At 46.1% G+C, this 26707-nt stretch overlaps 1 protein-coding gene across 1 annotated transcript in view; it reads left to right on the top strand.

Annotated features, from left to right (window-relative positions):
- Positions 1–26707, top strand: part of LOC110559822 (tubulin-specific chaperone cofactor E-like protein) — a 173465-nt gene that overhangs the window by 122367 nt on the left and 24391 nt on the right. Inside the window, exons 14-18 of the mRNA XM_060372127.1 lie at positions 2558–3128; positions 4978–5570; positions 6799–7372; positions 12539–13140; positions 20875–21436. Coding sequence (XP_060228110.1) covers positions 2558–3128; positions 4978–5570; positions 6799–7372; positions 12539–13140; positions 20875–21436 — 2902 coding nt within the window. The remainder of the gene's footprint in view (positions 1–2557; positions 3129–4977; positions 5571–6798; positions 7373–12538; positions 13141–20874; positions 21437–26707) is intronic.

Raw genomic sequence — 26707 nt, 5'->3', positions numbered from 1 at the left:
TTGCTACAGTCAGAAGGTTTATGCCCTCCTCATTCATAAGCTGATGTTCTATTTATACATTCTCCTGTTAGAATACAGAATGTGGGGGAAGTAATTAAGTGATGAGGTAAGAACCCTCATGAATATGGTTAGTGCCCTACAGAAGGCCATAAAAAGCTAATTTGCCTTTACTATCATGCAAATGCACAACCTTGAACCAGAAAACTGGCATTTACAAGCACTGATCTGTTGGCATTCCTATCTTGGATTTTCCAGCTTCTTGAATATTCTGTGATTTGTAAATATTTCATTGCAAGTCAAGTAAGACAGAACACTGGTACCAGGAGTGGGGTGCTGCTATGACAAATACCTAAAAAATAAACGTAGTGGCTTTGAAACTAAGCAGAAGGCATCAGAGTTTTGAGGCACAGACTAGTAGTCAAAGCCTACATCACTGTGAGTAGACCATTAAGGGTAATTCTGTTGAGGGTCAGCTTTCAGTCTCAGAGAACACATACAGTCAGCAAACCTTGAGAGCAGTATCATTTCCAACTCAGAATGTGATGACCACGTGGAAGGGGCAAATCCTGTTCTTCTGGATGCCGGACACGAGTATGAGTCTAGGTCAGCCTGGAAAGTTGGTGTGTGTTTAAAGTCAAGTGCACTGAGCACTCTGGCAGGACTAACCATTCCACCCCAGCTCTTGAACATGAGCATCTTCACAAGCTGAGCACGGTGTGAAGACAAACTCGACTCTGTTAGAAGCATTTCAAGCCACCTGTTCCTGTTCTCTAGATGTCCCCCAGTTTTTATTCAACCACAGGAGAGACTGTGAGGAAAAACTGAGTGGGCCGCACAGCTTGTCCCTCCCACTTTGAGTCTGGTTTTAGCTTTTACCCCTAGCTTCTCTTGGGCCCTGGCAGCAGCTGTCTGTCTGGGTTCCTTGCTTCTCATCTTGACTTAGTTCAGCAAGTATTTCCTGCCAGCCCTGGTGGGGATGAGCTTCCTGAGATACAAATCTGCCTGTGTTATTTCTTTGTTTACAAATCTTCGGAGGACTCTCTCCCTATTGAGTTCAGCTCTTTTTGTGTTGTCTTGTTTTTTAACAAGGCTTAAAGGCCCTTCAAGGTCTGTTTTCAGTGTGGGAGCAAGAGGGGTTCTTTCAAAGTGGAAGTCAGATCCTGTGGATGCTTTGCTTTAAATACCTCTTGGCTCAACACTTTGCTAAAGCCAAAGCCCTGTCTTGTTCTGGCTCTTACCCTGCCTGATAGCAGCTACCACTGCCCTCTCTTGCTCAGCCACATAGAGACCCTGATATCTACAGCACCCAGAAACACCCCCACCTCTTTGTTGATCCCTCTTTGTAGTCCCACAGTTCATGGCTCTCTCTCAGAGGTCACCTTCCCATGGAGCTGTGCTGTCATCATTCACTTAACAGTTACGAGCCTTCTTTCTGAACACTGGGGTCTATAATCCTCAGTCACACATCATGCATAGTCTTGCTAGGTAAACTCTAGGTTCCACAAGGAAGGGAATCCTGACCAATTCGCTTGTTGGTAACACTCAGTTCATGGAACATTGCTTGACACCAGAGAAGCCCCAGGGCTTGGCTTGTGTCTACATCTTTATCCCTGGCTCCTGGCTCTCTCTGCAGTCCTGACTATCCTATGACTGCCCTCATCACACCCAGTTACCTCTAATCTCTTGCCTTTATTCTTTTGTCCAGGAATTCTCTGCTCAACACCCACCCCAGGGTGCCTTTCTTTGGCAACTTGAGTTTATCTTTACCAACTCAAGTCAGATTTAACTGCCTCTAAAAACCTTGTATGAGTCCCTGAGGCGGGGCTAAGTGTTCACTCGGTTCTCCCATTGCACCTGTTGATTCCTATTTAAAACTGACAACTATAAATATCTGTTTGTGTTTCCTCTTCTTCAGGAGGCTGAGAGCCCCTTGAAGAACAAGGGTGAATTACTTTTTTAACCCTATCCTTAGATCCTGGCATAGTGCTTGGGACTTAGCAAGTATTCAGATTTACTGGTGTTGAGTGATTGGATGATGTAGTTCAGAATTAAGGTAGTTACAGTCCAACACCTTTAGAGTAAGGCCCAAGGGTGGATTCCAAGGTCAACAGCATACCAAAGTTGGTACAACCATGTGTCCTCTGGCAGGAGGGTCAGTGGGTACAAAGGGCAGAGAGGGGGTCATGGAAGACATGACTTAGTGGATCTTCAGAGAAATAAAAAGGGAAATTGAGGTGATCCAGTTCTCAGTCGAAAGCTTGAAATCAAACTAGAGCCAGGCTAGAATGGTGCCAGCCAGTCCCCAGAGGCATGCACAATGGCACTAGAACTGTCAGAGTTATTGAGCACAAATGCCTAGTGCTGTCTGGCCCACAGCCCACCATTACCTAAGTGTTTACCCCGGACTTTAGCCACAGTAAGAGGTAAGCCGATGGAAGCCTGGAAACATGGGGTGACCATTCTCTCCTAAACAGTTGCTCTGCTGTCCCTTGCCAACCTGTGCTGGAGCACCTGCGTGGCCACCTGCTCACCTGCCTTTTACTGTTACTGTTGGCAGGTTAATGACCTAGTGACTTCTTTGCCCGTCACCTTAGAGTTGGGGGCGGTGAAAATCTACCAGAGTGGCATGTCTACTGCTGTGGAAACAGATTTTGGGCTCTTAGTGACGTTTGATGGCCAGCACTACGCCTCCATTTCCATCCCAGGCTCTTACATAAACTCCACCTGCGGGCTGTGTGGGAACTACAATAAAAACCCACTGGATGACTTCCTCCGCCCAGATGGAAGGCCCGCCATGTCGGTGCTGGACCTAGGAGAGAGCTGGCGTGTCTACCATGCCGACTGGAAGTGTGGCTCTGGCTGTGTGGACAATTGTACTCAGTGCGATGCTGCCACGGAAGCCCTCTACTTTGGCTCTGACTACTGCGGCTTCCTCAACAAGACGGACGGTCCCCTGTGGGAGTGTGGCGCTGTCGTGGATGCCACGGCTTTTGTGCACAGCTGTGTGTACGACCTGTGCAGCGTGAGGGACAACGGCACACTCCTCTGCCAGGCCATTCAGGCCTACGCCTTGGTGTGCCAAGCCCTGGGCATCCCAATCGGAGACTGGAGAACCCAAACTGGGTGTGGTAAGCTGGCATGCCATCCTACGAAAGGTGTCTCTCATGCCAGGGCTAGGGATAGGATGTCAGGCCTCCTCCAGACCCATGGTCCAAGAGTGAGGGTAGTGTTGAAATATCACGAATCATACAGAGTGAACTGTGAAGAGATCTCTACCCCTCCCAATGTCAGAACCAGGAGACAAAATGCCATGGATGAACATAAGGCATCTAGAAACAGGAAACGAATAACAGAAAATACATAAGTAGAGGAAACCACATGTTCGGGATGGCAGCCCTTAGATGACCCAGGAAGTATAGATGCTGGCCCAGGGGACAGACCTGCCCAGGGGAGTGGCTTCCCTCCTATGTGGAGACTTCTTTAGTTCCTTTGCTTTAGTCCCCACCTCTGGAACCTTCATGGTTTGTGCCATTTGTTCTGCAGCATCACCTCTGCTGTTCAGAGAAAGGGCTGTGGACAGGGAATACAGACTATCAATGAGGAAGCCCTTTTCTAGCCAGGAGTTGTGAGGAGACGGCCTGAGTGGGTGGGAGAATCCAGGGTCTTCTGCGATTGGCTATTGGATGACATTTTCCCCACACTGTTTAGTTGTCTGTTTCTTTCTACTCCATTATCCTCTTTAAATCTCCCTTTTTCTTCTTCTGTAGAAGCACAATAATAACTTGTCTCCTTTCTGGTCCTTGGTTCCCTTCACAGGAGTAAATAGACAGTTACTGCCTATGCCTTTGAGAGTCTGTGGAGGTGAGATTTAAAAGTTTATCTGAATTCCAAGGCCAGAGGGAGCTCCCCTCCACAAGAGTGGGTTGGATTCCCATAAATCATCATGTGTCAGATTCAAATCTCAGCACTTTGGTCACACTAGCAGGAGACAGTGTATCTTTCTTGCCGTGTGACTGACTGACCAGCCTCTATTATACCCAGAGCAGCCATCTCATAATTCATGTTCAAGTTGAATATGGCTTCTCTTTGAGCCTTATATAATCCAAGAGCATCCAAATTGCCCAACTACATTTTTATGAATAATGGTTGTATACTTTCCTAGCGGTTTTCCTCTTGTACCTTTCTCTCTTTCTCTCTCTCTCTGTCTCCCTCTGTCTCTGTGTGTGTGTGTGTGTCTTTTATTGGAATGAATTATATTTAATGGTTTACTAGGCTTACTCCTGCTAGATTCAACTAAACTCAAACATTTATGTAGATGTGAACACTCTGAAATAAAGAGAAGCAAGCTTCTAAGGCACAGAGGGCCATGGGAAGGCAGCTAGCTCCCAGCCAGCCTCCCGGAGGAACAGGCACACAGTCTCTGCCACTCTCTCAGCTTCTTTCTCATTTTTAATGTCCCAGGAATTCATTTCCACAGTCTGCCTCGGTCACACTCAGGTATTTTAAGTGCCTTCTTGTTTGAAATTTCATGTCTTCAAATTGCTCCTCTAACGGGTGCAATTTTCGTTTCTTCTGAAACTTTTATTTCCTTCTAAGAATGGGCCATGCTCTTTAAAATCAAGGAATTTCCTATGCCCTTGGTGGAGGATTTGAAAACATGTTCATGACTGTGGATCACTAAGTAATAACTCTCAGTTGAGGAGTAGGGCTAATCGAGTAAAGACAAGACAACCTGGAAGTGAATTTCAGTGAGTTCAAGTTCAGGTAAACGCTCCCAGCCCCAACATCTAGAGAAAGCAATGGTGTCAGTACTTACAGGTGCCCCCTCCAGTCTCTTCTCCAGTAAGTGGCCACGTGACCTTCACGCTGGGGCCCGAATGATACGGGAGGAGCACTTTTATTTTCCCCCAGCCCCTGTGCTGGCTGGATTCGAATCTACCCACCCGTGACTGAGCTGTCTTCCTTTCTCCGCACCAGCGTCCACCGTGCGGTGCCCAAGCTTCAGCCATTACTCTGTATGCACCAGTAGTTGCCCTGACACCTGCTCGGACCTGACGGCCTCTCAGAACTGTGCCACGCCGTGCACGGAAGGTTGTGAGTGCAACGAGGGCTTCGTCCTGAGCACCAGCCAGTGCGTCCCGCTGCACAAGTGCGGCTGTGACTTCGACGGCCACTACTACAGCATGGGCGAGTTCTTCTGGGCCACGGCCAACTGCACGGTGCAGTGCTTATGCGAAGAGGGAGGGGACGTCTACTGCTTCAATAAGACCTGCCGCAGCGGGGAGGTGTGTGCTGTGGAGGACGGCTACCAGGGCTGCTTCCCCAAGCGGGAGACGGTGTGCCTGCTCAGCCAGAACCAGGTGCTGCACACCTTTGATGGGGCCGCCTACGCATTCCCCTCCGAGTTCTCGTACACGCTGCTCAAGACCTGCCCCGAGCGTCCTGAGTACTTGGAAATTGACATCAACAAGAAGAAGCCTGATGCAGGGCCTGCTTGGCTCCGGGGTCTTCGGATCCTCGTGGCTGAACAAGAGGTCAAGATAGGAGGAGTTGGGGCTTTGGAAGTCAAGGTAAGATTTCCTTGCTTCCTTCGAGGGTCTTCGGATGGAGTGACGGAACTTGCCCTTTTCATCTGGCTTGGCTTTCTTCCTCTGGCTGTGAGGAGTTGATTCTAAAAAAAAAATGGACATGGATCTCAAACGGTGGCCCTTTTTTTTTCTTTAATGATTGACCCAAAATGAGACTCTAGGAGGAGGAGAAAAGGAGCCGAGGTTGCAATTTTCTGAATTAGAGAGAGTGAAACTCACTCTTCGTAAGAGCAAGTTCTCATAAATGGCTACGTGCCAAGCACTATCCGGAGCCTTTCTCAAGAAGTGGGCTGTAGCATCACCTTTATCATGTAGCTGTGAAAGCCAAGGCACAGAAAGGTTAAGACACTTCCTGCAAGGACACACAGCTTCAAAGGGAGATGTAAGGGCAAGTAGGATGGCGACTGTCATTTATGTTGTTCATGCTGTAATCAGGAAGTTCATGGCGCAATGTAGGGGTACCTGCCATGCTGCCTTCTATCCCTCTGACATGGGCTAGTTTACTCATGATCAGGCGTCCAGGCTCATTAATTCTGGAAGGAATCTTGAGGGTCGCTTAGAGCAACGATTGATTCCATAGAAGGTGCCGAGGGGCTAAGTGAGGGTCCCACAGCTGACTTGGCAGAGATGAGGCGGTGCCAGGAAAGGATTCTCCCTTCTGTCTGTCTAATGTGAATCGAGTGGCATTTGGAAAACACCATCACCATCATTCAACCCACAGAAGGAAAAGGCTGTGTTCTTGGCCTGTTAGTAAATTGACAGAGATTAATCTAGTAAAGGAGAGAGAGAGGTAGATGGACACTGGACATTAGCTCTCCTCAAGGTTCCCCAAGGGCCTGGGACACAGCAAATTAAAGTTTGATGGCAGAAGGAGGAGCCAGGAAGGTGTGAAGGAAGGGCTCTGTCTGGGAAACGGTGCCTGAAGGGAGACTGGCAGAAGGAGGAGCACAGCCCCTCAAGACAGCTCACTCAGTGTGTTTGTGTGGGACTAGCCGGGACACACTAAAATAATGTGAAAACGGGGCTTTCAAAAGAAAGAAACAAGCTTGTGAATAAACAGTTGGTGCCTGTGTGCAGTTTCTGTATGCCATCAGCTCCTTGGTATTTTCAAGGAGCTGGCCCTGGCACAGAGCCAGCCTTTTCCCAGCCTCAGAAGCACTGGGTTTTCCGTAGGTCTCTGCCACTGATGCCAGTGCTTTTGATTTTCCAGCTAAATGGTCAAGATGTGGAATTACCCTTTTTCCATCCTTCGGGGAGGCTGGAGATTCATCGAAACAAAAACAGCACGACTGTGGAGTCCAAGGGCGTGGTGACAGTCCAGTACTCTGACGTGGGCCTGTTGTACATCCGGCTGTCCACCGTGTACTTCAACTGTACCGGGGGCCTGTGTGGCTTCTTCAACGCCAATGCCAGTGACGAGTTCTGCCTTCCCAATGGCAAATGCACCGACAACCTGGCAGTGTTCTTGGAGAGCTGGACCACATTTGAGGAAATCTGTAACGGCGAGTGTGGGGACCTGCTGAAGGCCTGCAACAATGACTCTGAGCTGCTCAAGTTCTACCGGGGCCGCTCCCGGTGCGGTATCATCAACGACCCCTCCAACAGCTCCTTCCTGGAGTGCCATGGCGTCGTCAACGTCACTGCCTACTACCGCACCTGCCTCTTCCGCCTGTGCCAGAGCGGAGGCAACGAGTCAGAGCTGTGTGATTCTGTGGCCCGTTATGCCAGTGCTTGCAAGAATGCGGATGTGGAGGTGGGCCCCTGGAGGACCTATGATTTCTGCCGTAAGTTAGGGCTGCACCACGGGGAGGCTAGGGCTGGGGATGCATGCTCTACTATGGTTTTCTAGTCAGGACCTCTTCTTAGTGGGGCTGAGCTCAACGGGAGTCTGACGACTTGTCTTTGGTCCCATTACCCCAAACTAGACTGTTTCTCATCTTGATTTTCATCTCAGTGTGTGTGTGTGTGTGTGTGTGTGTGTGTGTGTGTGTGTGTGTATGTATACACTGGGAACCAGAACCAGACTCGGGTCCTCTGCAAGAGCAATGCAGGCTTTTAATTGGTGAGCCATCTCTCCAGCCCCTCCAGACTTATCTTTTGAGACAGTGTCTCTTACTGAATCTAAAGCTCGCTGACTGGCTAGACTATTTGAGCAGAGAGTTCTAGGCATCCATCTGTCTCCCAGTGCTGGGGTTATAGGCACCTTTCATATGGATGCTGGGATCTGAACTGAGGCCTTTACATCTGTGTGGCAGGTACTTTATCAACTGAGCCACCTTCCAAGTCCCTTCTTTTCGTTTCTAAACATACAACATCTTTTCATGGTAGAGAAGCTAGCCATCCCATTGACTGGTGGTTTTTATCTACAGAAAGCACAAACACCAGGTTAAAGGATCAGAAACCTTTGTGATGGTTTTGTGGGTACCTCCCCATGGGGAAAGAAGAGTCCCATTCATTTTGACAGGGCACAATCAGCCAGGAACTTTCCAGGGTGTTGGAGATTAGCATCTGTCCTGGGGCAAGCATGAGAACGGCTATTAAGACAGGCCCGTGTACGAGGCTCTTCATTTTGTCCCCAGAGTGTGAGATCTCTCTCAGCAGGGCAGCGGTGATACTAGTAGTCATTAGACCAACTCCTGAACAGACAAGATACCCAACACCCGCTTATCAGAAGCAGCAGAAGGGGAAAGGAGGGGCAGAGAGGGTGGAACCATGAAGGAGAGGGAGGGAGGCCTGACCAGGACTTCTAAACATCACTCTATCCCACTAAAAACTTGTTCTGAACCAAAACCTAAACCACAAAGATTTCAACTTCTGGGTCTGTGTATCTCTCTGCCACAACCCACCCTTAGTTTGATAATTTAAAAAAAAAAAGATTTTGAAACAGTTTCAAAGTTACACAGAAATTGTGAGCATTCCTCTGTAGTCATTACCCAGGTTAAACTTGTTATACATAGTCTATCCCTTTTGCTTCCTCTCCCTACACCCACCTCCCCATCTGAGAGTACTTTGCATGACCCTTTCATCATCCTTCTGTGACTGTGACAAAGTACCTAATGGTGACCAGCTTACAAGAGAGAAGCATTATTTTTGGCCCAGGTTTTGGCTCAAGGGTTGCTTACCCCTATGGCTCCTGGGCCTGTGGGTAAGAGCACAGCATGGTGGGGTGCAGGCAGGGAAGAAAACCTGTTCATTATGTGAATAGGAGGGGAGGAGGGACTAGGATTCCACTATCCATTTCGAGGCATACCCCTAATTCCCCAAAGACGTGCTGGAGACCAGACCTTTAACCTTTGGGGAACATTTGAGATGCCAACCAGTCGCCCCTCTTCACTAGTTACAGTAGCTATTTCCCAAGACTAAGGACATTTGCTTATGTAACATAGTGCAGTTAAATACTTTAGGAAAATTAATGCAGATAGAGCTAACCTCCACAATCCAATTTTGTCATCCGACTCAGTAGTACCTTTTATGCTTGTTCCCTCTGCACAGATCTACTCTAGGTTCAGACGTTAATGCGTGTTTCTTTAGTGCCCTCTGATCTGACTGGAACAGTCCCTTAGTGTTCTTTGCCCTTTAAAATAGAATGGCTCCTTATGTAGACTCGGTGTCTGTCCCTCATGGTGAGCCTCAGGTGTGCACCCCAGTCAACTTCCTGCACAGGCTCCACATGCAGACTAAGGCTCTGTCAAGCCTGCCCCCTTGTGGATGAGGAGCAAGCTGATGTCCAGGCCGAGGTGTGGGTGGAACGTCCCCTTTGTAGATGCCCTGGGTGTTTTTCTCTTACAACCAAAAAAGCAAATGTAGGGAGTTTTTTTGACATGCACCCATGCTGCTGTCCATCAGAATCTCTGTCCCGGTTCAGCACCTAAGGTCTCGTCTGGTTTGTGTTGTCTTTTGCACTGTGATTACCGACCCACAGCTTTCAGGTCCAGCCCTGTCATCCCTGCATTACCTGGCAGGATCACCATCCCATTGTAGGCAAGAGCCGCCCCATCTCTCCCACCCGCCTCTCAGTTCATTCAGCTATCCACTCATACCTCTTGTCTGCCTCACCTCACCTCAATATAGACATGGATTCTAATTTTTTAAGTCCTTATATTTCATATTTAAAAGGCATTTCTGGTGTTAAAATTGTTCCATGTTTGGCCCATGGGAACCTCTAAACTGAGTTACATCCTTTCTTACTTTCTGATCAAATAGGAGGCTCACATTTATCTCTGAATTCTCTCCTTCCTGGGTGGCATTCAGCCCTTACATCAAGAAGCTCCACTCCCTTCTGGTGAGGGGTATTAGAGAGACCAACATGGAGGAGCCAGTTACCCAGTGCTCTTGGGGATATTTTTGTTTTGCTATAGACTCTTTTGGCAGAGTTAAACAACAACAACAACAACAACAACAACAAAACACACACACACACACACACACACACACACACACACACACACACACCTTTAAACCTCTGATTTATGAACTTCTGAAATCCGATGAGTATGTAGCTAGCCTGGTGGCTGTCAACTTAAGAGAGGGTAGCTATGTTCCTGAGGAGCCTCAGCTTCCTTCAGAAGAACTAGCAGCAGATGCCATGAGTCCAGAAGCTGAACTCTTCACAAAGTCACCTTCAGCGGGAGAGCTACTCTGTTCCTATTGACTGTCCTACTAGTGGTTTCTTGAAATACTTCCCCAAAGCCTCTTCCCTGTGATCTGCTCTCCCCCCACCTCCTTTTCTGGCCTCTCTAACAGAGCTTCTGACCCAGCTCTCACCAGCTTTCTGGTTGAATTTCACACGTAGTGTGGAGTTGCCAAATTCCCTCGCCTCAGATCTTCTTCTGCCAGGTCATCCTTTTAGACAACTGGCCTCTGCCTGGCAGGGAATGCTTATGGGTTGTTTTGTGCTATGCAGGGCACATTTTGGTGGCACTCAGTCTAGCCTGGCCTGGAACAGTTCCCCATCTTCCTGGATGTGAGGACTCCTGAGAAAGACACTCCAAGCCTCATTCAGGCTAGTGGAGTAGAGGCAGCTCGTGAAAATGCCATTTAAAGGAGGGTTCCGGCAGAGGTGCCCACATGGAGCATGGCTACATTGGGAAGAGGCCATGCTTATACCAGGCCCACCCTCTGGGTTGTCTGTTCCTTTTGCTCTGTTGAGATTAACCAAAGTGTGCACACATGATCAGTCAGCTGTCGGAGTAGCAAGGGCATATTATGACCAGGTCCTAAAAAATGGAGGAAGCGACAGCTACAAACAAGAAGCAGCTTGTTTGAGCTTGGAAAGAGACAATCGCGCTATCTGTGTTTGGACATTTTTAACCAGTCCTCTTGTTGGCAGAGCCGGCTCCCCAATTAAGTAATTTCCCAGAATGATTTCAGGAGCAGGGGAAAGTTTTATTGCTCCACGTCTTTATGTTCCAGACTTTCAGACAAATCCAGACAACACAGTAAGTCATAAGCAACAGCCATTTAAATAAGTCATGTTATTTGCTTTCCCCATAAACCTGCAGTCAGTGCTATAGCATTCATAATTTAGAGACAAGTGTGAAAATCTCTCTATCCAGACATATATAATCAGTGTTGAACCAGCCTTCAACTCCAAAGCCGTATGGTATTGTAGTCAACAGAAAGGGAGAGAGTCCTTTAGCCTAGAGGAAAAGAAAAGATTGGCTTTCAGTCCACAGCACAGAACGATCGAGTTGGTCCTCGTGGGCAGAGCTATTATGTTCATGCAATTTATTTCTCTGTAGTGTCCTTCACGTCCTTGGATTGTAAGGCACTGCAAAGGAAGGATGGTGTAGCTGGGAGGCAAAGAAAGTTCTTTGAGTAGGATCTTGTTTTCCTAGAGGAGGAGGCGGCGGGAGGGGGGAACCTTTGCAGATCTTTAGAACCCACAGACTTGTAGGCAGAATTCTTCTGTGCTCTTGGATTCTGTCTCTGCTCCTGTCACATTGTCATCAGCCAAGGCATGGGGTGAAGTGGGTTGCTTACACACAACCTCGCAGAGAGCTGCACATACTCTTCTATGACAGAGACATGATCCAACAAGGAAGGCTTCTGGGGCAAAGTGTGGTTTGGATAGAAGTGTGAAAGAATCACAAGACTTGGCTTTGTAGGGGGATATCTAGGCAGAGGAAAGTGTGAGGAGAGGCAGGGGATCACTACATACAGAGCAATGTAAGGAGGTGAAGGAGATCACAGGGTGCCAGATGCAGAGAAATAAAAGACAAAGAGAAAGACATTGGACCAGTGCAATCTGTTAAAAATAAAGATGGCCCAAAGAGGTGATGGGGGCATGCATTTATTAACATTCTGCTATGCACTCAGCATATTAAATTATTAATCCTCCAAACAATCCTACCAGATAAATATGGCTATTGTCAATGATGACGATGACAATGGAGAACCTGAAGTTCAGAGATATTCACAAGCCAGAACTAAGAGAGTATCATCCTCAGGTTTCTATGACCACAAAGGAAGGGTTTTTGTAGCACATCACACACATCTTTTGTAGTATACACAAGACATCTGTTTGAGCCCTGCCTCATTATTAGGTAGATAAGTAACATCATTGGTCTCCCATATCGTCACCTATAGAATACTGATAAAATGACTTGTCTAAACTCAGGTGGTTGAGATGAGACACACAAAAGGGCCTAAGAGGGAGCCCACATGTAGCAGGTGCTCGGTACTGGTTCATAGAAAACGAATCTTCTGCACAAAAGATCAAGGACACAATGGAGCCTGTAAGTGGTCCCTGACCCTCGGTCATGCCAGTGAGGATGACAGTACCCAATCATATGGCTTCACTGAGCTTGTTGTCCTACATAAATGTGAACCCACGTGTTACTGCACACACATGTGCAGTCACACAGACGCGCACGTGTGTGCGCCCCCCGCCACTTCTGTCTCTCCCTCTGTTCACTTCTCAAACTTGTCTCCTCTTTGACCACCCTCAGCTCTAGAGTGCCCGGAGAACAGCCATTTTGAGGAATGCATGACGTGTACCGAGACCTGTGAGACCCTGACTCTGGGCCCCATCTGTGTGGATAGCTGCTCTGAGGGATGCCAATGTGATGAAGGCTACGCCCTGCTGGGTAGCCAGTGTGTGACTCGGAGCGAGTGTGGTTGCAACTTTGAGGGACATCAACTTGCCACCAATGAGACCTTCTGGGTAGACCAGGACTGCCAGATCTTCTGCTACTGCAATGGCACAGACAACAGTGTCCACTGTGAGACCGTTCCCTGCCAGGATGACGAATACTGCATGGAAGAGAGCGGCTTATACTACTGCCAGCCCCGTACCGATGCATCCTGTATCATCTCTGGCTATGGCCACTACCTCACCTTTGATGGCTACCCCTTTGACTTCCAGACCAGTTGCCCTCTTATCCTCTGCACCACGGGAAGCAGATCAATCTCAGACTCTTTCCCCAAGTTCATTGTAACAGCCAAGAACGAGGACCGGGACCCATCTCTAGCCTTGTGGGTGAAGCAGGTGGATGTGATCGTGTTTGGCTTCAACATTGTGATTCACCGGGCTTACAAGCACACTGTGCTGGTGAGTAGTCAAAGGCCAAACTCCAGAATGGATTCAGCACCTATGGAGGCAGCGCTCCAGGCCAGCTGGGTGCTGCTGAGCCATGGTGGTACAGAATCCAAAGGCAATCATAGCCTGTGATTAGAGAGAGGCCTTGGGGGGATTTCTGTTGCTTTTTCTTACCGATCAAAAAACTGAACTTCAGAGAGGAAAGAATTGCCCAAATCATGGGCACCAAAGTGAGAGTAGAGGCAGCATGAACAGTCCACCTTAGAGCATAGCAGGTTGCATCATCCAGAGGAAAGATCTAATGTGGGCTACGCTGTGCGACGTTGGGCAGTCCAGTGGTCTGCTAGGGCTGTCATTTATCTGTAAGAAACTGCATGCCTGGTACAGGCTTGTGATTCTCTCAGTGACACTTGTGTCCTCATTTGCCATTTCCTCTTCTGAGAACCACATGGCATCTGCCAGCTCTGGCTGCCCTGACGGCTTCCGTTCCCCCTGTCGGCTGCTCTTGGTCATGTTTGGAGCACCTGGACCCTCTCTACACTGTCTTTACTCACCAGGGCCTCAGGTCCCTCCTTCCACCCTTTCATTCACGGAGTCTTCTTTAACCACAATCACAGGAGCGGTAGGGCCAACAAGTCCCATGAATACCTCAAACCACCTGTAGACAGCAGCCTCCATGGCAGAGCAGCCCTCCTGGCTCCACTGTCTTATCTGAACCCAAGGCTGAACACCAGCCAACCAGCCAGTGGCTCTGAGGGGCTGATTTAGGGGATGACCCTTCCTGACATGGGCCTCATGGGTTTGTGGTATGCTCATCATCCCAACAGACATCTTTGCATTGTATAGGCTTTCTTCTTTGCATGTTGGAATAAAGTGGACTATGCTAAATGGCTAGAATTGGCTTAGGTGTCCTCCTCACTTATCCCTTATCCCTTATCGATGGGGATCTGCATAGCTTGGACACAGGGAAGGCACAGTTGCTAGAACTGCCTTCCTGTTACTGTTATTAGACAATCGCTTACCATCTAAGGCAGCAGTTTTACTTTGTTGTTAGTTGGTATGTTTTTGTTTTGTTTCTGACAAAGAGTCTCAGTGTGGGGCCCAGGCTGGACAGGAACTCTGCCCCATACACAGTGAGACTTGTCAAGTGAATGAATGAGGTGACATCGTGATCCCTTTCTTTTAAGGTTTCTGTGGGTTTCCTTCTGAGGCTGGTCATTTCTTTAGCAACTGGAGACATTGAATGGGCCAATGAGGCTAGTGAGGAATATACCACAGGCTTGGCTCTTAGTCACATTACATTGCCTTAAAAAATTTCATTTGCAGATATGTGTGTGTGTATCTGTGTCCATGCCTCTCCGTGTGTGTGTGTGTGTGTGTGTGTGTGTGTGTGTGTGTGTGTATGTGTTTGTGTGTGTGTGCGCGCATAAGCAAGAGGTCAATATTAGGTGTCTTCCTCTATTGATCAGCTCGTTATTTTTTCATTTTTATTTGATATAAAGTATATGGGTGTTTTGCTTGTATGTATGTACATATGTATGTATGCATGTGTGTATGTATGTATGTGTGTATGTGCCCCACACGTGTGCCTGGTGCTCACAGAAGCCAAGAGAGCACAGTGGTCAGATCCCCTGATATAAGTTATAGATAGTTGTGAGCTACCATGTGGGTGCTGGGAATTGAACCTGGGTCCTCTGCAAGAGCAGCGGGTGCTCTTAACTATTGAGCTAACTTTCCAGCTCCAGTTGAAGCTGGATCTCTCCCTAAGCCTGGAGCACACTAATTGGCTAGATGAGCTTGCCAACATGACTCTTGGATTTCCTGTCTCCTTCTCCCAGTTCTGGGGTTACAGGGTGTGTGTCACCAAGCCTGGCTTTTTATGTAGCTTCTGGGAATTAGAGCAGAAACATTTTACTGACTAAGTCACTTCCCCAGGCCTGAGATTAACATTCTAGCAGATGTCTCTGCAGCGGAAGCTACTCTCTAACACCTCCTGCATGTTACATTTTCCTCAGAGGTTAAAACAAAGGTATCATCCGCTTTGTCCATGTATTACGTCACTGTTGTCCTTTTCTCCTTTCACCTCATCTGATACGTTTCTGTCCTTAGGTTTGTAAATTTTCTTGCAGGTAATCATTTCTTTGATATTCACTACCCTTCCACTTTCTTTTGCCTTTCAAGGTTGTTGGATTGTTTTCCCCTTAAGAATGCATTTATGTCCTGATAAGCATTGCCCACCTACTTCACAGCATGTCCTGCTTCTGCCTTGTCTTGCATGCTCTCGGCGGTGAAGGGATAGATACATAAGACTGCACAGGTTGTGGTGGGATTTTCAAAAACTCTTCCTTGTTATTTGTACAGACCATTGAATTCTCGTTGTCTTCATTTTCTTTCTGTTTTTGTGATAAACACTGTAACCAAAAGCCACTTGGGGGAGAAAAGGGTTGTCTGGCTTATAGGCTGCAGTCCATCACCAGAGAAAGCCGAGGGAAGAACTGAGTGAGGGCAGGAGCTGATGAGGAGGCCTTGGAGGGACACTGCTTACTGGATTGCTTTATACATAGCTCAGGGGCTGCCCTTCCACAGCAGTCATTAGTGAAGAAAAAGTCCAACAGGCTTGCCTACACACAATCTGATGGAGGCATTTTTCCAGTTGAGGTTCCTTCTTCCCAGATGACCCTAGATTGTGTCAAATTGAAAAAAAAACCAAACCAAACCAACCAACCAGCCAACCAGCCAACCAACCAACCAACAAAAACCTCACTAGCCAGCATATCCATGAACCCTTCATGCCTCCTCTCTCCTTCAAAGGAAGTCATCATTTTCCATTCTTATGGGGATGTTACCTTTTCTTCCCTTCCACTGTTGGGCTAAGCCCCACAGTCACCACACCTTCCAGGAATGTGCCCTGTCCCAATCTCATGACATGCACTCATGGATAAGAGCCATACAGGTCTCAGTATCGTATCTCTCTCTTTTTTTTTTTAAGGACAGCCATCTTTGGATGGGGAGGGGAGGGATCTGCTTAATCTACCATGACCTCATTTCATCTTGGTTATATTCTTAAAGACTGTGTTTCCCAGTTTAGGCTACATCCAGTGGTACCACTAGGTAACTAGGTAAGGCCTCAGTCTATCTTTCTGGGCTACAGAATGCCACTCACAACAGGGGCAACTAGAGAGAAACGAGCACCAAGGATAAAGGAGGTATGAGGACTCCTGGCCAGGACCCTTCTTTCTAAGTGCCATGCTGGGAACAGAAGGCAGTCTTCAGACTCCTGACAAGAAGGCCGAATTCAGGATATACTGGAGGCTTTTTACTTTGGGAACCCATGGGATAGACTTAGCAGTTACTCTGAATTATTAATACACATTACAAGGACCTGCTTATTCAGTGATTTGCATTTGTTTTTCCCATGATGTTATTATTAGTCACTGTAGCTGAAGAATAATAGCTGTCATCATGACAGTGTGAGAGAAAGTGCAGAACCAGCTCTATAGCCCAGGGCACCAGGTCACCACCGGTGCTCGTAGAAATGGAGGGTAACATAGAAGTCACTCCCTGGGACATGAGATTCTTCTATGATTCTGACCTTCTTGTGCACTTAACTGTGCCATAGAAAGTGAGAAAACCAACAAGGTCATATGAAGCTAGAACTAAACAAACTCTCCGTAGACCAGGCCGGGGTGCTGAGGGTGAGCCACAGAGCTCAGGCTCTGGCAGGCACAGGCAGATCCAGATACAATTGGTCCCTCCCACACCACAAGCCCAGGTGCCAGTACAGCCACACCTTTCATTGTCCAAGGCAGTTTCTGGATCCACTCAGGCTCTTAGTAGGATTTCAGGCTTCACTCTGGTAAAGTTTGGTTCAACAAGCTGTTTGGTACTAAGAATTGAAAATTAAAAAAAAAAAAAAATCAATCTATGTGTGTGCATGCATTCATGATTTTGAGAATACACACATATACTCCACAGCAAGCATGTGGAGGTCATAGACAATGTTAGATGCTGGTCCTGGAATTCTGCCTCTTTTGAGATAGTGTCTCTCATTCATCATTGAGTTCACCAGGCTAGCTGGCCTGGACACATCCCTAGATTCTCCTGACTATGCTGCTCACCTTCCCACAGGAAGAGAGGATTAAGGACAAGTGCTAGTGTGTTTAGCCTTCTATAGATTCTTGGGATTCGAATCCAGGTCCTCATGGCTATACAGGAAGTATCTCCTCTGCCAAAGAGTGTTTTACACAATGGCATCAAAAATAAAAACAGTAAAAATAAACATGTTTCTCTTATAAGAAAGAAACTAAGAGTCTAATGGGAGAGATGGACCTGTTAGCAGTTAATGTCAGTGTAATTATTAAGCATGCAATTAACATTAAGCTCAACATTAATTAACATTAACATTAAGCATGTTCTGCCCAAAGGGCCATAAGACAGAACAGAAGCTGTCTTGGTCTGCTTTAGGGCTTCAGGGAGGGCTTCTTGGAAGAGGTGATCCAGATCCAAACCTGAAGGAGCCATCCACCGGAAAGAGAATGAGTTGAGAGCACCTAGGTCAGGGAAGCATCAGTAGGACCTGGACAGTAGGGCCGAGGAGTGTGGGGTGTGAGGCTGAAGCCACCGAAACGCTAACACGTGACCTCATTTCCAACCCAGTCACAGCTCCCGCCACAGCTTTCACATCCATAGGCTTAACCTACGTGTTAAGCCTATATGTGCAGGTTGTTTCTATTCTTTCCTAACTGTGTGGTATAGCATGGTTAACATGGCACCTGCACCATACTATCACAGATTCCTTGATGGTGTTCTTGCAGGTTTGTCCATCTTTTTGATATTGCCATAAAACGGTCATCTGCACAGCTAATACCTGACTTACACAAACACACATACACACTTCACACACACATACACACACACAACCAAAGAACTCATGAAGCTTTAAGTACATTGATGATGTTGCGTTGGGCTGTACTCATAGCTATCTTGGGACACATGTGGTTGAACATGGCTGGTGGACACTGTGTGCAGGTTCTAGGGAAATAGAATGCCAGTATTTCACAAAATGGCCTGGAACATCCTGGGAGTTGGTATCTTCAGGGGTGATAGATCCAGTTCCTTTTGGACATGGAGGGTCTTACATGTGTACAATCCCCATACACATCTTTGTGTTTTCTACTCACCCTCTGATGTACCTTTATCTCCATCAACCAAACCCTTTTGCAATATCAACCTCTGCCTTCCTCCTGCCCCCCTGTCCCTGAGGTCCCTATTCCCCCACTCCTTATTCCCAGAGAGAGTCAGGGCAGTGGGCTATGACAGAGGTAGCACTCAGAAGGCAACAGAGACAGGGAGCATGTAAGAGGGCATACTTTCTCTCAAAGTAGTGTTTGCCAGTGACGTTTGCAGTGTTTAATCCCATTACTTTGTCTTGCTGGAGTGGTGTCTCTTGTGTGACATCACGTAGTACAGAGCCCAGAGTGCAAGAGGAGCAAGTTGCACTCATTAGCTAAGACTGCGAGCCTTTAGGGTGGGCCCTACCTCCCTGGTGATCTTCTGGGCTGGCATCTGTTTGCCCACCTGCTTCTACCTTTAGGCTTCTTGTTGGAAAAAGAGCTGTGTCCCACCCTTTCTTTCTCCTCCCTCCATCCTTGAGGAATACTGTCTCTTAATGCCTCACCATTCATTCTCCCCAAACCCGGAGTGGACATCTGTCCTTCCCACTGTTTCTAACCCCACGGTTGTGGCCTGTCTGCCCTCTTTCCTTCCTCCCCTGTCTTCAGCCTTCACTTTCTATAGTCTTTCCCTCCTACCCACAAACATGCTTACTCTAGACCAAAGCCCATCCCTTCTCAAGCTCTCTCCTCTCCCTGCTTCCTTCCTAACAAAACTCCTCTGTGGGTCTTCTTCTGGATTTCTTATTGTTGTTTTATGTATAGTGTATTTTGTAATTTGACTTCTGATCTCATTATTCTATTTAAATTCTCCTGTTAACATCTTAGATAACTTCCCCTCACCCAAAGCCTGATCTTCATGGGCAGGGCTTTCTGTCATGGCCTCTGCCCCTTCTTGATATGAAAATGAGGCCATTCTTGACTGTCGGTCTTCCAGCATCTCTGTCTTCAGATTCATCCTCTACTCCCAAGTTGCTTTTGATGTTCCATCAGTACTACAGTACGATCATCTTCATTGTTATTAAGATGCTTTATCTTGTCTAGGCTTTTGCTTCGGTTATTCCTTTTGCTTGGAATTCCCTTATTTCACTCTCATTCCTCCGTGCTTCATCCACCCTTTAAGACTCCATGTGAGTATTGTCATCTATATGCCCCACTGATTCTGTGGGCTGAGTCTGAGGCCCATGTATCTCTGTACCTATATCACTGCATTTATCAATGATCTCCTATCTGTTCAAGTCCTTGCCTTGCTATATGCTGGAGAAAAGGGCCCATCCCTTGCACCAGCCTAGCACTATGCTTGGTACACAGTTGTTGCCAAGCTAATGTTTATTAGATGAATGGATTCTGCCTAGATAAATGTTCATAGAAGCAGAGAAAGTGGAACTGGGTGTCGAGGGGTGAAAACTGACCTAGAGAATGAGTATAAAGGAAGGGTACCTTCTCAGTATCTTGTGGAAGGTCTCTTAGAACCAAACTCCAGTATGGAGCTTCTTAAGAAAGTGAGGGAAAGCCTGGGAGAAGAGCTAAAGACTGGCGGCTTTAGATACTCGGATGCTGGATACTCTGAACACGACCTACATCGTGGAGTCAGTCACCGATTAGGTCATTCATTGGCCAGGGGTTGCCCTTGTGTGAACCAAGGACATCTGAATTATCACTGTACCATAGCCACAGTGACTGGAAATGAAGGTCCTTGTCAGGACAAGAAAAACGTCTTCCACACTTGAATCATAGGAGATGATTAGCAGGATGGTGTGCTTAGTTCGTTTGGGAAACCGAACTGTGGGGCATATAGGAGGTCATAAGGAGAAGGTGGACATAATGGCTCTTGCCCTTAGGTTGCTTATAATCTTGCAGGTGAGGCAGAAGTACATATAACCAGTTGTAACACAGGCAGGTTGTGATGTATACACTTCAGTGGTGATGTGCACATGTTTGATCTTGACCCAAAGTAGAGGAGAACATAAGAGAATTATAAATATAACATGCTGTGTTTGCCCAGGCAAGGGAGTGATCCCACGAGCTATGGCCTTAGACTCAGGAAAAATCTTGCTTTATTGGAGAGGTGACATGGGAGCATGGTGTGAAGATGAGAGAGATCCTGAGGGGTCATGAGTGGTAGACCAAGCAGAGCAACCAAGCAGGGTGAAATCATCCTCCAAAAAAAATCCCAATGGAATTAATAAATTGGAGCTTACCTAAAATAAATCCACAGTAGAGTTAGAAATAGAAACACAGGAGTTCTAGGTTTTGGTATTTTATTCTCAATGTTAATTGAATTTTTATTATCCTCCCATTACCTTAGAGAAAACAATTTGAACTCCTAGGGGAAAATAATGCTGTATAAACAGAAGGCACTGAAATAAATAGCTATATTAGTGTACAAAGGATAGTCATTTAAGTCTGTTCAAAATCCTAATAATAACATTGACTGGCATAAACAATGCTACATACAAAGCCCGTGTTTTACCTGGGAAAGCTCCCTGTGGTAGGTGTCCTTCCTAATGACTAGGAAGGCTGAGCAATCTTTACGCTAACTAGACTTTTCTCTTGTTCTGTTTGTCTCTTACAGGTCAACAATGAACGGTTGTACTTGCCCCTGAAGTTAGGACAAGGGAAGATAAACATCTTTTCATTCGGCTTTCATGTGGTAGTGGAAACTGACTTTGGTCTGAAGGTTGTGTATGACTGGAAAACCTTCCTGTCCATCACTGTCCCCCGGAGCATGCAGAACAGCACCTACGGCCTTTGTGGACGCTATAATGGCAACCCTGATGATGACCTGGAGATGCCCATGGGATTGCTTGCACTGAGTATCAATGAGTTTGGGCAGAGCTGGGTGAAGAGGGATACCTTCTGCCAAGTAGGCTGTGGGGACCGCTGCCCATCCTGTGCCAAAGTTGAAGGTTTCTCTAAAGTACAGCAGCTGTGCAGCCTGATCCCCAACCAGAATGCTGGTTTTGCCAAGTGTCACAGCAAAGTCAATCCCACCTTCTTCTACAAAAACTGTCTGTTTGACTCCTGTATCGATGGGGGTGCAGTGCAGACAGCCTGCAGCTGGCTACAAAACTATGCCAGCACTTGCCAGATTCAAGGGATCGCAGTAACTGGCTGGAGGAACTACACATCCTGCTGTGAGTCCTCCCTCTCTCTCTCTCTCTCTCTCTCTCTCTCTCCTCCTTGTTTATGATTGGTGTGGGAGGCTGGTCTTCCAACTCCACAGATGCGGAGAACACATTGAGAAAAGAGACTTCAGGGTATGCACTTTGGAACTGAGTCCATTATCTGAAACGGAAGGTGGAACCTCCTACAGTCTCTTTTCTTTCTTAGTAGAGAGGGGTCAACACCATGACTTTGATGGGTTACCCCGAAGGATGGAAGGAAACCATGTATCTAAAACACAGAATATCAGATGCTTCATTTGAATTCCAAGTACATAATTAAATGTTTCCCAGAAACTAATGGGGAAGAGTCAGTGGTTCTCAACCTTCCTGATGCTGTCACCCTTTAATACAGGTCCTCCTGTTGTGGTGACTCCCAACATAAAATTATTTTCTTTGCTACTTCATAACTATAGTCTTTCTACTGTTTATGAATTGTAATGTAAATATCTGATATGCAGGATATCTGATAGGTGACCCCTGGGGAAGGGTCATTGGACCCACAAAGAGATCATGACTCACAGGTTGAGAAGCATTGCTCTAGAACCTCCATCAATGCATGCATAATTTACATACCTTCCCTATATATGTCATTCTGTTTGATATAATATATATATACATACATATACATATAGCATACACACATATCATGTTTGACTTCATGACTACAGAACATGACAGACTATTAAGAGCACTGGAATAGGGAGTGGAGTTCATGAATTTGAGCCTCAGCTTGGTCCTTAAGAATCAGTGTAACCTTGAAACCAACTCACTTCTCCTCCCTGGCACGTGGCTTCTTCTCCAAAGAGCAGCCGTAATGCTGCCTGTACCATTTCATTTATCCACAGAAACATCAGAAGGATCAAATCAGGTCATTGGAATCCCAGCACACAATACATGTTAGGTGGAGGTATTAAATGAATGACTTGCTGTGAGTTGATCCCACTGTGAAAATACTCTATCAGTGTCATTTCATAGATTCTTTCAATAACCCAATTAGGCAAGGGAAATTGAAACTCAAAGGAATTAAGTAACTTGACTAAGAGTAGACAGTCTCAATGACAAGGTTAGGATTTGGCCCTCTCACCCCAACACCCATGTGCTCCATGTGCTCCACTAGGGGACTATAGGAAGAGAGTTAGCTAGACTAATTGCCTACATTCAGCATGTACACATAGGAGAACGTTGGTGGCAAAATCACTGTGAGTCTTCAGTTACCCTGCCATGGCCTATTTTTCCATCCCAGTCTTATTAACTATAGCACGTTTCTTTGTATAGAAGGTCTGATTGTATAAAATGGCTGCAAATTAACGCTGAGTGCTCAGAGCTCCAAATAAGGAGTGTGGCAGGCTTCAGAGAGAACAAATTCTAATTTCCATCCGGGAAAGGAGAGCTTTGGGTGCAGAGCCATGGTGGTTTAATAATCGACTTGGTCTGCATTCTACACACAGCCACTGGATTCATAGAAACTGGGGTGGATGGAGGAGGAAGGGAGGGGCAAGATTCCAAGACTATATCATCCAAGTTCAGCTCTTGAGCAAGGAAGGTAGGGACATGATGTCTGTGGATGACTGTCCGTAGGAACCGTAGTCTCTTCAATCACACAAATATGCCTATAAAATATCTGGGGCTAGAGCAATTTCCAGGACCACTGAGGGTTCACTGGAGTTAGCGCGGTGGGGCTCGCATGCTTGACTTCCTCTAAATCAGAAAACCAGGCTCGTGGCAGAGACCTTAGCATGTCACAGGACCAGAAAGCATGTTTGGAAGGGGAGCTGAGACTGAGACTGCCTCTTCTTGAGGTCTGTCACAGGTCTTTCTCCGGAGTCTGGCTTATTGGCTCTGATGACCTGAGATAGCTGAAATGGGTTGGGCAGGGGGTTTGGGGGACAAACGGGTATTATGTATGCCAAATGCCACTATGTCTAGCTGTAATGAATAGGAAAATGCATTAAAGGAGCTAACATCACCAAGAACTCTCTCTCAAAGACTAGGCCTCAGCTTTTGTCACTCATGGAAAAAAAAAAAGAATTCCAGTAGGAAGTCCTATGAATCTCCATCTAAGGACAAAGTTACTCTATGGTAGAGCTTGACTAGTGATAAAAGATATGAAGACGATTTCTCATTTCTTCCTGTCCTCCATACCTGTGACCTAGTCCTCTTACATCTTGAAACTGCTTGTGTCCTGTGTGCATTGGTTAATCTAATCATGGAGACTTCTATTGATGGCATTGAGACTCAAGTCTGCCCACCTCAACCTCAATCTTGGAATCCACCCCCACTGTAGACCAGCTGCCCCTAGCTTGTCCCAGGCTAACACATGACAGCCAACAGGTGACAGAGAAAGTTTTCCAGTGCACAGTGGCTTAGATTTTCCTGTTTCAACATTTCAAAACAATGGTAAAGATCCAAAAGACAAAGTAGGTGGGAGGACAGTGGTCATGAATGATAAAGGGAAAAGCTAAAACTAGATAACAAGCCAATCCTTTGAAGATGGAATGTGGATGGGGTAGGGGACAAGGCATGGCTGTAGGTGGCTTAGGTTTCTAATTTCAGACATTCAGAAGAAAGCCTGGTCTGACAAGGGCCTTTGTATCTCAGGTGATTTTGACCTCTGAGAAGTTGAAGTCATCGTTTTTCTAAAAGTTAACCCAATTTGTTATTCTCATGTTAGGTATAAGAATGGTACTTTCAGAGAAAAAAAAGGGGGGGAGGGAGTTAAACCAAATTGCCCATTCAACATGTGCTTTATTGGTAACAAGGTAGAATGCCAATTTTTCTCAACAATATTGGCTGTTCCTATCAATGGGATAATTTATTACTCAATTACCTTATTTGTAAATGCATTGAAAACCTCTCTACTCGTGTTGAACAAATGGCCTTGGAGGGAAAATGGAAGATAAATTGTCTTAATTACTAACCCCACCTAAAACCTCATCAGCTGAGGCTGCTGTGTTAATTTTAGTCACTCCACGACTTGGGGAAGAGGATGATGAGAACACAGTAAAAGGTGCAAATCATAGCTAAGTGGACAGTGCTCCTTGGCTCTTGCCCTTTGCCAGGCCCTGTTCAGGACGCGGCATGTGGAATTGTGAACCCCTTCTAGAGGGGAACTGAGAAGTAGGCAGTGTCCAGAAAGAAAGCAACGTGGAAAAGGGATGAAGTGTGTTCAGAGACAGTTGCCCTACTGGCCATCAAGAACTTGCTGTCTCTCTGATGCCCAATCTAAGCACTTGATGTATGAGCAGTCAAAACTGATGAGCACCATCGTTTTGGATTTCCCTTTTATCAGATTTTAGTAATTAAGGATTTGTTTTACTTATTTCCCTGCAAATCTAACAAATTCCTGTTTATTTTTAAGAAATTAATTGCTACAACAACTATTCCTATTATTAATGATGCCATCAAAACCATGGAAACACCAAGCACCTTGTTGCTCAGGGAAAGGAAAGAATGGACGAGCAGCTCATGAACTATCTAATTTTAACAGCTTTTGAGGGAGAGAGCTGTAGTATTGCCCACATTTTATGGGGGAGAAAATGAGTTCAGAGAGCACAAGGGACCTATGCAAGGTGACAGGGTGACCCTGCCATTGCCAGTCCATGGCAGAGCCAGGGTCGGAAGCCAGAACAATCTGATTCCAGTGTTTTTCATCCCACCCTGTCACACTGCTTTTCTGGGAGATCTGTGTACCCTGCCATTCACACAGGCCCAGTTTTAAACAAGTCTACTGGCCTCAGCAAGAGTCACATTCTTGACCACAGTCCTCACGGCCACTCATCATTCTCCAGCTTTCAGAAGCGCGTGTCGAGGGTGAGAGGAGCAGTAAATCAGCATTTAAATTTTGAAAACTTGATCCTGACAGTCAGGTGTCCATTGATCCCTCACCATGTTCTCAGAGCTGTTTGGATGCCGGAAAAGAATCCAGAGTCTTCGCTATGGAGAAAGAGAAATGAGTGCCTTTCCAGATATGAAAATGGCTAAATTTTACTATTAATACTTTCCAGTAATAGTATTAATGTTTTATATGTATTAATGAATTGATTAATACTCACTAGTCATACACAGGCACAAGTTAGCTAGCACAAGTTAACAACAAGAAGAAAACACACTGGTGGGAGGACCAGCTGGTGAAAAAAGAACATGTCAGCAAAAACATGACCACCTAATCCAGTGGTTCTCAACCTGTGGGTCACAACCCCTTTGGGGGGTCACATGTTAGGTCTCCTGAATACAAGATCTTTACGTCATGTCCCATAAGGAGAGCAAAGTTACAGTTAAAAAGTGGCACCAATATAATTTTATGGTTGAGTCATCACACGAGGAACTGTATTAAAGGGTCACAGCCTTAGGAAGGTTGAGAAGCCCTGATCCTAATCAATACAAATCAGTATACAGTAAAGCCAGTTTCAAATAACTTGAGGAAAAGGAAGACTAATGTAATAAATAGCAAAGAGATGGTAGGGAAACTCTCTGGGGGGAAAAATAAGAATTCAGTCTTTCCTTCATTTCCAGTACAAAATAAAATCTCGACTGAATAAAGATTAAACATTTAAAAACAGAATTATAAAAGTACTAGAATGAAACAATGGAGTTTTGGTTTCCCCCCCAATCACACACTCAAAGCTATTAAGGAAAACTAGATAAATTTGACCTCATAAAATTTTTACATCTCTACATGGCAAAAACATAATTAAAAATACACTTTAAAAAAAAAAAGAAGCAAAGTCAGAGACAAATGATAAATATTTTATAATACATGCGACACACAAAAGTGCATTTTTAATTTATAAAGAGCCACTTACGGTCTAATAAGAAGAAACCTCACCAACACAGTGTGTAATGGATGAGAACAGGCAATTCGCAGGAGACAGGAGAATGATTATAAACAAATGAAAAGATAGTAAGGCTCAAAGAAAGGCAAACTAAATGCTCATACAGCAGAAAGAGAGTTCTCTTTTTCTTTTACTTTCCACATTTCCAGAAGTCAGAAAACTTGGCTGTAGTCTTTGAAACCTCAGGGAACCCAATCTCCTTGTTTGTCCCTTGGAAAACCTGTCAGGACAGTTCGATGGTGTCTGCCAAAGACCTCAGGAGCTGGAGGTGTGGGAGTGTGTGGGAGGCCCTGGGTTGGATCTTTAACACTGCAATAGGAGAGCAGCAGCAGCAGCAGCAACAACAATAAGATGATGATGATGATGATGATAATGATTGTGATGATGGTGGTGGCGGTGTTTCTATCCT

This window comes from Meriones unguiculatus, chromosome 1 (assembly GCF_030254825.1).
Source record: "Meriones unguiculatus strain TT.TT164.6M chromosome 1, Bangor_MerUng_6.1, whole genome shotgun sequence".
NCBI classification, from domain to species: Eukaryota; Metazoa; Chordata; class Mammalia; order Rodentia; family Muridae; genus Meriones; species Meriones unguiculatus.
The sequence above is the reverse complement of the archived record's forward strand: the minus strand, read 5'-3'. Positions and strand labels throughout refer to the sequence as shown.